Raw genomic sequence first — 15,418 nt, forward strand, 5'->3', positions numbered from 1 at the left:
TTGTGATTGAAGGAAGTGTCTTTTTGGTGGTTGTGATGACAGCAAGCTTTGTTTGTCAATCTTATCAGTCGTAGCCAAGCTTTGGCCAGCTCGTAGTTAGCGTTCCCAAGACAACATCAAACTATCAGCGCCTTCAACTACGTGTGGAGATTGATACTTGGACAATTCGAGGCGTCTAACCATAAACTACACAGGTCATTCTATTAAATACATTAACCCACATGAAGAATCCGCTCATCATCGTACAAACAAAAACTCATAAAAGAAACCCGACCATTACCTAGGACCTATACAGATTTGAGATGCAAATAGCAAAACCGCCTGCATAAGAACAAATGAACGCCTCACTCATCAACGGGGATTGGGGTTGCAAGAAATCTTACAAGAACCCTTTGCTGTTGCTCATTTTGCGTTGTGGGAGCTCGATACCTGAACCGACATATACACCGCTTCCTCGACGACTATACCTGTCACCCATATCGCTCACTCCTCCATAGCCAGGCCCTTTAACACTGCCCCTTTCTAGGCGGAGTGACTTCCACCCTTCTAATTCCCTTTCAAGACGAAGTGATTTTTCACGTTCTTCGCGGAGCTCACGTTCTGCGCGACGAGCCTGGAGTTGGTTCTCGGAGTCGCTAGTTTGGAGCTCCTCAATCGTTTGAAGAAGTCTCTCAATTCTATCTCGCGATTTTCCAATGTCCTCCGTGAGTTGGCTATTAACCTTTTCTCGCCTCTCGATCTGGGTCTGGAGGTCTTTCACTGTTCTATCGACATTGCGGACAGACTTCTGCTCAGCATTACGTTTCGACTCCTGTTCTTCTAACTGAGTTTCAAGCTGGTAGGCGCGGAATGTTAGTATTTTTCCTCAATCAAGACGGCAGCTATAGGACTCTACGTACCTCCTGGATTCGTTTATTGAGGAACCTGACATCCTGGCTCGAGGATGAGTATCCTTTCGTTTCAAGGTCCACACATCGAAGTTGAACCTCCTTGAATTGCTTTTCAAGCGCAGCTTTATCCTTGAAGAGCTGGGCTGTTGACTCTCGCTGAGCTACAATTTCCTTTTGGACTTCCGTAGCAAGAGCTTCCGCCCTTCGCATCTTACCAACGGCAGCGGAGGCAAGGTCCTCTTGCTGGGCAAGCTGGGACTTTAGCTCAAGAATCTCGCGGTCCATACCAGCAGCGTTTCGCATGGGACTTTCGCCCTTGGCCAGGTCCTCCAAGCGGTCACCTGCTTCAGCAAGCCTGGATTCGAGGCCGCGTTTCTCCTTGAGGAGCATATCACGCTCGGCTGAGATATCATCAACGGAAGTGCGAAGGGTGCGAACTTGGTTCAATAAAGTAACTACCTTGCCCTGAGCTTCATTATGAGCCTTGACGGCATCATCTCGGGAGGTTGTGATATCTTGTAGGGTCATTTCTATTCTAGATTTCTCCTTGGACCAGGTTGAGCTATTGAGAACTTCGTCATCCCACTTGGATCGAAGTTCCTCAAGTTCCTCCTTCAAGCGGGCATTCTCGCCTCGGATATGAAGCACATTTTCACGCTCTACCTCCAACTCGCTCGTAAGGGTCGAGCATTCCATTTGGTACTTCTTTCTCGTTTGCTCCATGGAAGCTTCCTTGTCCTCGATATCCATAGCCCGCTGGCTTCGGTAGTCTTCTAGCTCGTGTTGGAGACGCTTCTTCGCTTGTAATGCTGCCTCAAGGTCAGCTGAAAGGTCCTCGACCCTTTCTTCATGAGACTGTGCCTGCCGCTGCAGATCTTCAATGAGGTTATCGGTTTGTTTCCTTTCGGCCATGATATTAGCGCAGGTTTCTTCTGCCTCCTTGGCTTGTGCTTTGGCAAACTGTTCGGCGCGGGTAGCTTTCAAAACAGCAATTTCTGCCTGTTCCAACTTGCTGAAGTATTCATTGGCGCGGCTCTTGTAGAGGCTCAGACTGGAATCAGCATCAATAGCTTTAGATGTTTCAGCATCCAATCTGATTTGAAGATCCGAGAACTCTTGGAGTAGTTGGCTTCGGCTAGCAGCGTCATGGTCTCGTGCAAGTTGTAACTCTTGAAGTTCTGACCTGGTGTCCCGTAGCTCAACTTCCATAGAAGCTCTTGCATGCTTGAGCTTTTCAAATTCTGTCTTTGCATGAGTGAGATCGGCTAGTGCGGACTTATGTACTTGGAGGAGAGATCGTCGGGACTGCTCCTGAGAGCTAAGAAGGTCATACAATTCTTCATGAGATTTCGCCTGTACATCGCGAAGACTCAACTCGCCGGATTGAATACTTTTTTCCAAGGCGGAAACCTTCTTAGCAGAATCGTCAAGTTTCTCATGGAGACGACCATTTTCACGTTCGAGGATCTGCATTCGTCGGATAGATGGACTCTCGTCTTGCCACATGTCTCGGGCTGGGGTAGCCCTATCAACCTGGCTCTGGAGGTGACGATTGTGCATTTCAGCCAGTTGCAGTTGATTCTGAAGGCTCTCTATTTCTGCGGCTTGATCCATCCGTTTCTGGAATGCAACAGTGTCAACAGTTCGATCTGACCGCCCGGAATCACCTACCCCATCCATGAAATTGTTATATCGACGGTTGGGGGTTGAAGGGTTGGAAAACCGCTTATTAGGCTCTGAATTCTTCCTGAAGTGCCCAGGAGACCTCGTGTTGGCTACCTGGTTTTGATCAATTTCTTCGAGGAGAGCACGCTTCGACGAGGAATAGCGAGCATCAAGCTCATTCATTTCATCTGCGTGCCGGCGTCGCATCTCGTTTAATTGATTTTCTGCTCTCGAACGTTTCTCTTCGCTGATCCGAAGGTCATTGTGCGCAGTTTCTAACAGAGCAGCCATATCGATTTTCTTCGACAGGTCGGGCTTTATTGTCTCCCAGGACTTTTCAGCGGGCGATGTATCAGGATCAAATACTTTATGGAGCAATATCAGCTGTTGATGGCAATCTTCTAGCTCCGAGTTCATCCGATCCACTGACGCCTGAAGCTTTCTGGTATTCGCTTGTGCCTGGGTTTTAAGCTGCCGTTCTGTCTCGAGATTCCTGTTTGCTTCTGCTAACTGCAACTGTGCTGTGGCAGCAGTTTTCTCTGCATTACGGCTAGCTTTGTGCTCACGCGCAACTTCGTGGTTCAAGTCCTCCGTGCTCAAAGCAAGTTTCTCCTTTTGTTTCTCCAGTGAAGTTATCGATAACTGAGCATCTCCGAGCTGGCGAGTAAGCTGTTTGTTTGACTCTTCTAAACGAGTCTTTTCGGTTTGAAGCTGTGCCAACCTAGCTCTTTGGGTATCGCCGGCCCTAGAATTAGAGCGTGCAATATCGAGATTCTTTTGTTGGACTTTGTTCAAAAGAGCCCTGTTGTCATTCTCGGATGCAGCGAGCCTTCCCTTGACGGTGACGAGTTCTCTCTCCAGCCGCTCTTTATGCTGGTCATTTAGGGTACGGAAGTTCTCGGACTCCGCAATTAGGTTGCTCAGGCTTTGAACTTGTGAGCTAAGACGAGCATGCCCGGCCTCAGCATCATTGAGTGCCTTAGATTTTTCGTTTAGCTCGGCCTGAAGTTTAGCCAATCTTTCAGTTGCCTGTGCAGTCATTTTATTTGCGAATGTATTCTCCGCACTCAGGCGAGATTCCTCTATTTTTGTAATTCGGTCTCGTAGTTTAATAACCTCGCCTTGGAGTTGCTTGCGAGACTCCTCTGCAGCTGCTCGAGCTTCCTTTGCCCTGCGAAGAGTATCTTGCTGGATATACATCTCCTTCTCAATGGTTATTTTAGCTTCATTAAGAATTTCAAACTCCTCTTTTAGCTGTGCAAATTTGTGCTCTGAGAGCATCTGAACGTCATCTCTCGACTGTTGAACACGGCTGAGCTCTGCTTGAGTTTGATACAGTTGGGCCTTGAGGTCTTGGACTTGCTTGTCTAGCATCTTTCTACCCTGGGCGGATTCCGCATCCTCGGACAGCTTCTCTTCAAGGAGCTTCCTAGCATCATGAGCTTCACGTTCGAAGTTTGACTTCTCAAGTTTCGTGGTATCTATTTCAGCTTGTAGATCACGTATTCTCCGCTGCATGTCATCATGTCGGTCCGAGAGCCCCCTTTTTTCTGTTTCAAGGCTTCGTTTCTCGAATTCATGCTTTTTCAAATCAGCTTTGAGAATTGCGACCTCGCCCTCTTTGCGTCGGACTAATTCCTCATAGCCCGTAGACGTTGATGACAAATCAGCTATCTGCCTCTGGATTTCACGGTTATCCTCCAGTAGTTGCTTAATCTGCTTTTTAGATGCTTCTAGCTCTTTTGTGGTGTGTGCCAATTCAAGGTCAAGCTGTTGGTCGGAAGACAGGAGTTTTGCCTCTAGATCCTGGAGCTTTTTGTCTTTTAAGTTAAGGTGGCTGTTGAGGGTGTTGATCTCCTGATTCAGGGCCTCAATCTTTTCATCATATTCGCTGTGCGTTGTTTCGACAGATTTCAGCTGCTTTTCCATATCAGAAATGCGTTCTTGTAGTTCCTTCTTTTCACCCTCAAGCCTCTCCATTATTTGCGCAGCCTGTTCAAGTTGGCCCCTTCGTAGGTCTAGCTCATGTTCAATCTTCTTTTTTGCAGCAATCAGTTCGTCCAACTGATCTTCTAGACTTTCCTGGTCGGCGATTGCTCCAGCCAGTTTGTCGCTGAGTTCAACTTCTCTGAGTTGCAGCCGCTTAAATATCTCCTCCTTATCCAATGCAAGGGAACGTTCACTTTCTAGAGTTTTCCTGACTCGATGCATCTCCGCCTCTATCTTGCGCCTATCTTCTTCTATCCTCTGTCTCTCGGCGATATCCTGCTGAGCCTTTGCTTCAAGTTGCTGGATTTTCTCGTCACGCTTCTTGACTTCTCCGGCTGTGCGAGTCTCTCCGAGAAGGGGCTTCATTGTCGCAAACAGCCTCCACCAAGGGGATGACTTCAAGTTAAGGTAGAGGTGAAAGTTCCGCTGGATGATTCGAGTAGCCTCCGCGCGGTACAGCCGTTTGTTTGCAATATGTCTTTGAATAAAGCCACGAGCCAACGACTGGAATTGCTTCATGATTTCACGAATTAGGGTATCACGTTGTTCTTCCAATTCCGCCAGCACCCCGGCCCTGAAAAAGATTTTTGTTAAACCGACTCTGAATAGAGATTTGTCAAGCCCCAGCTTTTCAACCATATAAGTCACTGCCACCTGGCCATCCAGGTAGCCCTTGGGCATCCCGCGACAGAGCACTTCATAACGTTGGCGAAATTCGTTGAACGTTAACCGATTAGGGAATCCAGTTCGGGCAATTCGAATGCCTTCAAGCACACCATTGCATCGTAGTTGGTCTAAAACAAGTGGTCCATTGAAGAGCTTTGGTCGTTTCTTGTTATTTGGTAAAATGCAGCGGACGAAATGGGGATGTGTTGAATGAAGCTGAGCCATCAAGCTTGATAACTGCTCCTTGTGCCTCTGTGCCACAGTTCGGAAAAGCCCTTTTTTGACGACACTCCTGGTTCCGCTGGATACATCATCAGCATAATCGGCGAATAAATTCGCAACATGCGGGTCATTGGACTTTGACAGTAGTCGTGTTACGTTGTCGTTGAGAGGATCTTTGTTCTTTTCCAGCCAATTTTCAGTGTTATATTCTACCTCCGCAGCATAATGAGTGAGAATGAAACCCTGGCTGAGTCGTGAGGCTCGATATTTTGGAGATTTTCGGTCCCATAAAGAGTGAAGTTTTTCTGTAAAGGTTTTGTCTGTCGCCTTTGGCATCACTGAATCCTCGTCAAGACATGAGAATATACCGATTGGATTGGATAACTCAATAAGGTCGATCGTCGGTTGAAGGTCTTTGCCAAAATCGATGAATTGCCATTCAATTTGCTCCCTGGAGTATTCTTCCTGTTCCAGAACAAACATATGGTGGTTAAAAAACTGCTGCAGTTTTTCATTTGTGTAATTGATACACAGTTGTTCGAAGCTATTCGTGCCAAATATCTCGAAACCCGCTATATCAAGGACACCGATGAAGTAGCTCTCTTCGCAGCTAATCCTGCTACGATCCAACTGGTGATTGATCCTATTGACTAGGTCGCCAAAGCCTCGCTCGTATATACCTTTTGCTAGAGAGTCTATCGCGAAACGAACTTGCTCAGGTGTTTGTACCTTTTCAACCCATTCTCGTCCAGCTTTTACCCGAGGATGCAGAAGTCCCTTGACGAAAGGCTCGAGGGGTATACCTAGGAGATGGCAAGCATGCCTCACGCTTTCAGTATCATCTTGGGTGAGCTTAGCTTGGTCCGCACGTAGACTCTCCTTGCCGACTGTGATGTTCCCCAGATGTAGAACAGCTGCAATTGTCCGTAATATTGAAAGCTGGTCTTCATCTTCAAACTTCATCGTATCGAAGGCTTCGATAAGGGAGTCCCACTCATCTTCGTCCGATACGCCGGCTATGGTATCGTTCCCGCCTCTTGTGTATGCAAAGTCCTGGATATCTAAATCTGAGAGATGTAGCTGTTCACGCAACTCTTTGCTAGCTCCATGGAGTAGCTGATAAAAGATGTGATAACTCCGCTCCTGGGAGTTGAGTTTGACAACTCGGGACTTTTCAAGCAGATACCAATCAATGAATGCTCCACATATCTGGCCGGTGCGAGAAAACTCAATACGAATGAACTTTCCGAATCGTGACGAATTGTTGTTTCGGACAGTTTGAGCATTTCCGAATGCTTCAAGTATGGGATTAGCTCTCAATATTTGCTGTGAGAGATCACCTAGTTGCTTAGATGATAGCTTTGCTTGAGTTGCGTCACCAGGGGCAACTGCAGCTAGATACTGAATGACCTTTTTTGTGTTTTCTGTCTTTCCAGCACCGGATTCACCACTATTATATCAAGTATGAGCAAACTAGAAAACATGTAGGAATAAATGTGGACTCACGTAACAAGAATACTCTGGTTCTCGCCCTCCTCTACAAGATTGCGAAATGCCTCATCTGCCATTGCAAATATATGTGGTCGTGTATCTTCTCGGCTCTTGCCTTTATACATTTTGACATACTCGTTCGAATATATAGGCAAGGGGCAGTAAGGATTCACAGTCACCAAGAAAAGCCCAGAGTAAGTCTATTCCCAGTCAATAACGTTGTCTAACCTTTTTTTGTTAAGGTGTAGGCCAAACTTACGTAAATCAAGTCAGACTGGTACCGGGTGTGTAGATTATGAACAACCGAGCCCTCATTCAAATGGGTGAGTTCGGCCATGTCATCGGCCTTATCGAACTTTGGAGGGTTAACCTTATCAACACTTTCCGGGTCGACTTCCACCTGCTGTTATGTCACTTGTCAGAACGCCCAGCAAACAAGTATTATAGTTGTCTCTAAACTTACGCGTCCATCGTCACATTGCACAACCAGAAGGCCGTCCTCGGTTTCTCGAACAACAGCGCCCCGAATGAATGCTCTTTCGGGATCTTTCAGCCACACGTATCTTTTCCCGGAGAAGTCATTATCGCCTTCTTCCCCTCTGATCTGATCTGCGCCTCTGCGTAACTCTTCTGACTTTATGAATTTTGGAGCAAAGGTATTTGAGGATTCGGAGGTGTGCCGGGCTGAGTTTGAACGTTGTCTGTTTATGCCATTGACAGGTGTAGGGTTTAATGGAGTCAACGAGGCGTTCCGTGAATGGCCTGGAGCGTATGTCTGTACAGGAGATGTAAAAGTAACCGACTTTGGCCGGCCGGACACTCTGAGGCCGGCATCTGGAGGAGCTGGAGAGGGCGAAGGAGAGCTCCGGGAGAAAGGATTGTGTCTCCTAGATGGGCTATTAAAGGAGGGATGCATGGTTTCGACAGGTTCATAAAAGAATTAGCTGGTATCAAATCGTTGAACGGGGCGTTAATTCATAAAATAGCCCTGGAGAACTATGACGAGGTACCCCTAGGCGTAAGGGTCATAGAAGTGGTGACAGGAGAGGTATGACGGTTAAACTGAAAAACAAATAATTCCAAGACTAAAAAAAGAGCTGAAACAGAATTCATATCACATCAAAAGTCATTTATTGTCTCGGTCAGGTAAACCTGGTAGGTTAGTTAGCAGCTATGGGCTTCTTTGCGGCCTTGAAATCCCACCTTAATCGACTTTTAATCGCCAACTTTAGCGTTGTTTGTTTACATCCTTCCTAGTTAGTACTAGCGTCACGATTGCGCTTGGCGCTGGCGCTTATGAGTATCACGTGATGGCTATTTTCGGCCAAGCAAGATCTTTTTTTCAACTTCATGATATCAAAGTCAAACGGAGACGAACAACTTGATATTGAACGTTTTGTCTACGTTGAAGGGCTCAGGGAATGCACGGCATATTTTTGACTTGTGCTGTTTGACAGATTGCCAGACTACTCGCGTATTGACTGGCCGCCTTAATTTGAATCAGGTGGCACTTTATCCCTTTTATTCTCGCTCTTTCATCTTGCACTTTCGTTCTCATGCCTCGACATCAAAGCCCTGGGCAAAATATAAACAATCACATTCATTCTTGATCTGCAAGTGTTTGAATAAGAATGATTGCCTCCGCTACATCTGGAAATATGTCGGGTTACCAGCAAACACCATCATATGGAAATTTTGACCCTCGTTGGTCAAGTAGCCAACCTGTTGGCTACGACCCAAATATGCCCTATCCTCCATACGACATGGAGCAGCCGTATATTCCTCCTCAGGATCCCCAGGCGGTATATGGTGCGAATGTTAGCTATTTTACTACAGGGGATCCGCGTTACTTACAATCACAGGCGTATCTATTGCCTCAATCTGTGCCGGTATGCCTTGTTTTTGTCTTTTACCATACTCATAATCTTACATGGATATCTAGGCTCGTCCACCAGCTACATATCAACGACCCACTGACGCGCCGGAACCGGAAAAAATACCAGACGCGATGGACATTGACGCGAGGGAAGAAGGCGAGCTGAGCAGCTGCGAGGAAATTGTTGAACAAAGAAGCCCTAACGCTGAGAGACCTTATGCACCTTACGCGCAGCGCTCTGGAAACGTAAGGCAAAGTGGCGCCGGTTTAAATGCACACATTAACGAACCGCAGCCCAAGTTAACCTCAACCAACGCACATCGACCAGTGCAAGATAGCCTAGAAAAAGCTAAACCCGCGAAGGAGGATGCACATGTGAGCCCGTTAGCTGGGAAATCTCCGTCTCAATTGAAAGCACTTGCTCAGGGAGCGTTATTGAATCTCGCGCCACACAAGATTCGCTATAATGAGTTGGTTCGAGAGGGGATAGACCCCATCGTTTTGAAGAGCTTATATGATGAAATCGGGATAAAGATCACTGTTGAGCCAACCAGCAAACCTGCTGGAGTTGCTCAAGGCCCAGGCGAGCCCAAAACATCAGATACCCTTCCTTCCTCTCTTACTACAAAACCCATTGCACAGGCAAAACCTGCAACCAAACAACCGAGTGGTCAGGACGCGGATGCTAATTTTAACAAACCCATGGAGCGTAAAGATGTTATTGCTCGTATGTTAGCCGCAAAAGCTGCTAAGTCTACCGCGTCTTCGGCACCTACGGCCAAAATTACGAAATCAGATCAGACTACCACTTCTTCGTCCCAGCCAACTAAAATGGCGATCAGGAGTCTTAATGATGACTCCACTCAATCAGCACAGACTTCAGCACAAGATGCTCGCGAGGAAGTTAGAGTGAAAGAGAAGAACAAAGCACAGACGGAATTAGCTAGGCAACGCATGGAACAACTTAAAAAGCTTGGGCTTGGAAAATCAACATCTCAGATCCCTGGCCTCACTTCTTCTCCTTCAACATCCAATGCGGATACTCCCGTCTCAACTGCTCCACAAGAATTACCTTCCCTATCGCATCCTTTACCTGATCGCCCTCCACTTTCTGGAATGGCAGTACCGACACAAATTCCTGGGCTTGTTATGACAGGGCCTGACTCTCACAATATGAATGACTCGATTTCTACTGGGAAACCCCAAGATACCCTAAAAGACAAAGCAGAAACTCCTCGCGCCCCAAGGAAACGCCCGAGGGCTTCGGATTTTACGGATGACCCTGATGAAACACAAGCAAGGAAACATCCATTATCAGGACCGCGTTCTGCCAGCGCCGAACAGAGAGTTATCATTGATATCAGTGATGATGAGGCAATGTATGGCTCAGACATTGAAACTGGAGGAATACCCAATACTACAAATACTTCACATCCTAGCCGTTCTACAAAATCTACAACCCGCGAGTTACCGCCGTTGCCTGATTTTCCACCAAGGAGTCGCAGTTCCCATCGTTCTACTCCTGTGTCTATATCAAATACTCCTCCAAACCCTGCTAACGGCCTAATACAGAAAAATATGGAGATACTGGCAATGCGACAAAAAATTGCCGAACTAGAGGCGCGCCGCATTAAAAAGCAAGCGTCTAGCCAGAATCAAAGTTCCGGGTCTTCGAATGCGTCAGCTGGCATAACTTCCGATGGAATTTTACAGGAAACTGAAAATTCATCATCTGAACTCGAAAATGTTCAAAAAACTCCGACTCCCACCGTTGAGCAGAGCACGAGCGGAACTGTTGAACCAACCTCCGCTATGAGTTCTGTGCGCGATGTCTCCACCCCGCAACCAACTCTGGGTTCTAACCGCGCAGAAGAACTACGGCTGAAGGCTTTGCGTCGAAAGGAAATTGAATCTGGACTCCCACTTCTGGACGCTGAACTACTCAAATCAGAACAGAGATTGGCTGAATTTCGCGAGCAAGAAAAGCGACTTATCGAGGAAATTGCGAAAGGCCGAGAAGGCAAACGCAAGCTGATTGAGGAACTTGAGGGCCTGGGGATCGAGACTGAGGGCTTTTCAATGACAGAGCTCAAGGAAATATCGTGTGAAGTTGCAAGTGGTAATGGGAGCAAACAGGAGGTTCCAGTAGCCAAAATGGCCACAAACCAAGATATACAAAAACCTGAAGTTGGGTCTCCAGCTGACACCAAAGAAGGCCCCCGCACAGGCATCCCAGGTTTAACGGAAGCGCGTCGCAGCATCGAAGACCATTCTAATCAGAAAGAAAGGGAAGCACTTGAAATAGGCAGTGTGCAGGACGCGGTAATGGACGATACTTCTTCTTGTGAACCTCAGGAAACTAGGGAAGGTTCTTATTCCAGTTCCGCTATGGATGAATCCATGGGAAGCTCGGAGGATGAATCAGGTGAAGAATCGACCTCACTAGCTAAATCCACTCCATTGGGCAGTCCTTATGGCGATGAAATGGTCACCACACGGGAGCCGTCCCTCTCAACGGAGGATAAAATCATGGAGCCTCTATCGCCGGGTCTAGATAATAACGGCAAACCCCAATTCACTCCTCGGGAAGAATCCGTTACGTCTGAGGGATATGAGCCACCCGAGCCTGACACCCTGGAAAGCCCTCCATTCAGTCCCGCCCCCCCTCAGCCCATAGAACCAATATCTATGGAGACAAGACCTGCTGCACCTGAAGATCCAGATGCGCATACGCTAACTCTTAGTGAACAAGAAGCGGCCTGCCCAGCTGTTCTGGAGCCCTCCACGGTACAATATCTTCTCTTTACAACTGAAATTATCGGTCACTAATACGGCGCTCATAGAATGATGCTGACGCTCCCTCGCATCAGTCCACTTATCGTTTCAGCCCTTACCGTAGTCCATTGAAACTCTTTAGGGCATACCGCTACCATCCCGATTTCACAAATCATACAAGTGGTGGTTTTCGCTCTTTGACTTATAGTCACAATATTGATCCGCACAAACCCTTATGTGACCTTGAGATTGCCGGTGGCGTTTGTGACGCTCCCTCCTGTGGTTTTCAACACTTTCGTGACATGAATCTGAGTGGTGCGTTGAGGGGATGATTGTCTTCAGATTCTAGCTCTTCCTTACATTTCCTCCTTGATACCCTTTATTTCTATTTTCCTGCTCCCCTGAGATGTTCTCCGTTCCCGTTTCATTCATTTCCCTTTGCCCTCATCGCGGCTTGGAGTGATTGGCTGACAAATACGCGCTGTTAACATTGCATAGATGACAAAATACTCGTTGAAATGGGTTCTTTACGAGAAGGAAAAACCCCAGCTGAACGAGAAGAGTACGTAACAGGGCTTAGGCAAATCATCAACGATATGAGGCGTGATAAGGTGAAAGACTTTTCCATCGTTGCGCAAGAGATTGCGGCATATCGCCGACGCTTCCTCCAGGATCCTTCCCGAGTTTTAGCTCTGTAAGCCCTTTCCACCCATTACCACTCGACCAGACCGTAGGAGAAAACATCATCAAAGCCATTGCAGTTACCCTCTTTGAATAAAGGTGAGATGATGGACTCCAAGGGCTACGAACCCTAGCCTGGCTTCTAATATGCAGGGCTACTTGAAGGACCGTTAGTTCTGTGCAGTAACATACCAGTCGCCATCTTTTACATATCACGCAGCTTGTCCTTTTTGGTTCACAAGCTGTTTTCCAACAGCCGCAATTCCCTTACAAAGTTTCTTACACTTGAAATACCCATATTCTTTTCTTGGTATCATTACCCTGTTGCCTTTGGGTATAAGGGAAGGTGATACTGATTTGAAGTACGACAATCAACAAGTTTATCTTCGGACTAGCGTAGCATGCATATTTTTTACCTTCGATATTTTAGCGCGCAGCTTCGAAGTTTTTGTTTTATACCGAGCAGGCGAAAATTAACCAGTCTGGTCAGCGACATCTAGCGCTTCCGGTGGCTCTTTGCGCTGACTCCCATATCATGGGGCTCCAGTTGAAAGTGAGATATATTTCGGAGGCCAGGGGTGTATAATACAGGGAGGCTATCTTGCTATTTATCTAAATGGCGAAAAGAGGGAGAGACACCGAGCTGATAGAAAGGGTAGGGTGCATTGGTAGCACTGCGTATCCTCTAGATATCCCTTTCACATCAGGTGACTGGAAATTTCTACTGGGTATGATTATTTGGAGGAAGAAAGAGCCCGAACGACACTTACTCGGCTACCCCTTGCATTGTGCTAGTGCTTCCTGCACAGAAGTGGTTCAATGTCATGGTTAAGGAGCGCTTTTCCCGGGCTGTAGAGCCGTTTCATTCTTGTCGATATACCCCTTTGATGATTTGTAACCCTAGCGCCAGTTGCATTATAATTAAAACTTTTATTCTTTTAACTTTTATGGGTACTTGGTCCGTGATTACGTATCTAATAAATCGTAGGTTGGCCTCTAATGGCCATGGTATGTACATCTCGTCTTTAACGCCTGTCCCAATCGCCGCTGTATGCCGTTATGTGTCTCATGCACATATAGAAAAGGGAAACCGGAAACAAAATCTTCATAAAACATGCAAAGTGGAAGGGTCGAACCACCAGTTATTTTTTCTCAGAGTTTTCCTCGTCCTCAACGTATGCATATTTTGAATGCCGGCGAATAGAATCCCCTTTGTAATAGAAGACAAAGGGGATCGCGCAACACGCCAGAGCAAGAAATGCAATAAGTGAGCTGGCCCATTGCTTTCCCAACCTGTCGTACATCTGGGTAGTGAAGAGGACGCAGCATGCACCCCATATCGAGCGAATAAACGTTTTGGCAGCAAGAGCAGAAGCTGCTTGGTGTTGGTAGGTGTCCACTAATTCAGAAGCGGTATTAGCAATGCATCCACATGCTGTTCAACTTAAACCCACAGTAACATACCTAGATAATTGTTGCACGAGTTGTAGAGGAAAATGAAGCCGAATCCAACCGGAAAGCCACCGATAGCAGGACCAATCCAGTGGAGATGAGGATATGATGTCCAGGCAAAGATGAATATTCCTATTGGGATAAACCAGCAAGAAAGCATCATAGGAATAAGGCGAGTTTCGGCTGGAGGCTTGCCGTTGTGTTTTGCAGTAAGGGTCAAATAATGCTTGTTGATAAGGGGAGCAAAGATTGCACTACACACTACCCCTATGGCTAGAGGAATAAACATAAGGCCGGTGGTGCTAGCTGTGTAGCCTTTTCCTTCTTCGTAGACAATTGGATACCTAAAGTGTGTTTGGGTTAGTCGTGAACTACCGAAAGGGAAAAATATCAGGCCCTGGGAGAAACTCACGCAACGAAAAACATGTACAAGAGGCCATAAAGCATAGCCATGTAGAGAGAAAGGAAGAAAACTATTGGTTCCATGAATAGGAGCTGGAAAGGTCTGATCATGAAGATGCGTAATTTTTCACCCATTAGACGCGAATCCAAATCGGCCTCAGTGACATATGAAGTGTCGTTCTTTTCCTTTTGGAGCTTTTTAGCTCTCTTTGCGAGAATAGTGGGTGTGTATGTCTCGGGGAGGGTGAAAGCGATGAGAAGGAATACAACACCAGCGAAAATGAGTTGGATCCAGTACAGCCATCTCCAGCCTGCAGCGTCACTCAGAAAGCCTCCGATCAGCGGTCCAATTGCTGGTCCAAGGAACGGGGAGGCGCTGAAGGCAGCCATGGGGACTCCTCGCTCCTCGGTGCGCCATAGATCGGCCAGAGTGCCACCAACCAATGTCATTGGGGCAGAAAATGCGATTCCGTCGATTAAGCGGCATGCTAGGAGAGTTCCTATGTTTTTGGAGACCGCACATGGTATGATAAATATAACGGCGAGAAAAATAGTAGAAACATAGACTGGTTTACGTCCAAATATTTCTGATGCTGGCGAGAAAACCATTGGGCCTAGGGGTTTGATAATCAATCAGCACATTCCTCCTAATGTGTTATACAAGCAGCAATAGACGTACCAACACCAAAGCCGATAACAAAGACGGTAATTGTCAACAAAGCGACCTCCTGAGATATGTCAAACTCCTCCATAAGGCCTTTGAAGTCGGATGTGATAACACTGCTGCAGAAGGCGACCACAAAGCATGTCAAAGCCACCACCATCGTACAGTACCATTTGTACGCTTTGCTCCAGTTCTTTGGGTTCTCCGGGTCCCCAACCGTGAACGTAACAAGCTTATAATCTTCGATCTTCCCTGTGGCATTTGACTTGACAGTCTTGAGTATTTGCCCGCTAGTGGTCTCTGCCGTGAACTCTTCGAAATTGGCTGTTGATTGTAGCTCGCGGTAGGGCAAGTCTGTAGCCTCAGCTCCAGCAGGGACCGGGGGAGCGTGTTGACGAGGCAGGGCTAGTGATGAGGAGCTGGATGAACTCGCCATGGTTATGCAAGGTTCCTCTGGTTAAGGGCAAGCAAAAGAAAAGGGGGACAGAAAGAGGCTGCTTGGAGTAACACAGGAAGTGAAAGGGGGTATCGAGCTCCTGGGGGAATGTCGACATATATATACCACGCAGTATATATAACATCTTATCCTGCACGGCAATTCCATGCCGACCTTTCCACAGTTCACATTGTAGATTTTTCATCTGC

The 15,418-nt window shown here is 47.0% G+C and overlaps 3 protein-coding genes across 3 annotated transcripts; 1 reads left to right on the forward strand and 2 right to left on the reverse strand.

The window, feature by feature from the left end:
- Positions 1-379: 379 nt before the first annotated feature.
- MGYG_04469 (myosin type-2 heavy chain 2) lies at positions 380-7,839 on the reverse strand (the record flags this gene model as incomplete). The annotated part of the gene is made up of 5 exons (XM_003174243.1): positions 380-835; positions 900-6,882; positions 6,939-7,123; positions 7,183-7,326; positions 7,387-7,839. 5 exons carry the CDS (start codon positions 7,837-7,839, stop codon positions 380-382), a joined length of 7,221 nt encoding a protein of 2,406 aa, XP_003174291.1.
- A 715-nt stretch (positions 7,840-8,554) lies between these two features.
- MGYG_04470 (hypothetical protein) lies at positions 8,555-12,272 on the forward strand (the record flags this gene model as incomplete). Its single annotated transcript, XM_003174244.1, has 4 exons — positions 8,555-8,812; positions 8,866-11,586; positions 11,643-11,889; positions 12,073-12,272. 4 exons carry the CDS (start codon positions 8,555-8,557, stop codon positions 12,270-12,272), a joined length of 3,426 nt encoding a protein of 1,141 aa, XP_003174292.1.
- A 1,125-nt stretch (positions 12,273-13,397) lies between these two features.
- On the reverse strand, positions 13,398-15,209 carry MGYG_04471 (polyamine transporter 2; the record flags this gene model as incomplete). The annotated part of the gene is made up of 4 exons (XM_003174245.1): positions 13,398-13,654; positions 13,720-14,051; positions 14,120-14,723; positions 14,789-15,209. The coding sequence occupies 4 exons, from the start codon at positions 15,207-15,209 to the stop codon at positions 13,398-13,400; spliced, it is 1,614 nt and encodes a 537-aa protein (XP_003174293.1).
- Between the last annotated feature and the right edge of the window lie 209 nt (positions 15,210-15,418).

Source organism: Nannizzia gypsea, genomic scaffold (genome assembly GCF_000150975.2).
Source record: "Nannizzia gypsea CBS 118893 supercont1.3 genomic scaffold, whole genome shotgun sequence".
NCBI lineage: Eukaryota > Fungi > Ascomycota > Eurotiomycetes > Onygenales > Arthrodermataceae > Nannizzia > Nannizzia gypsea.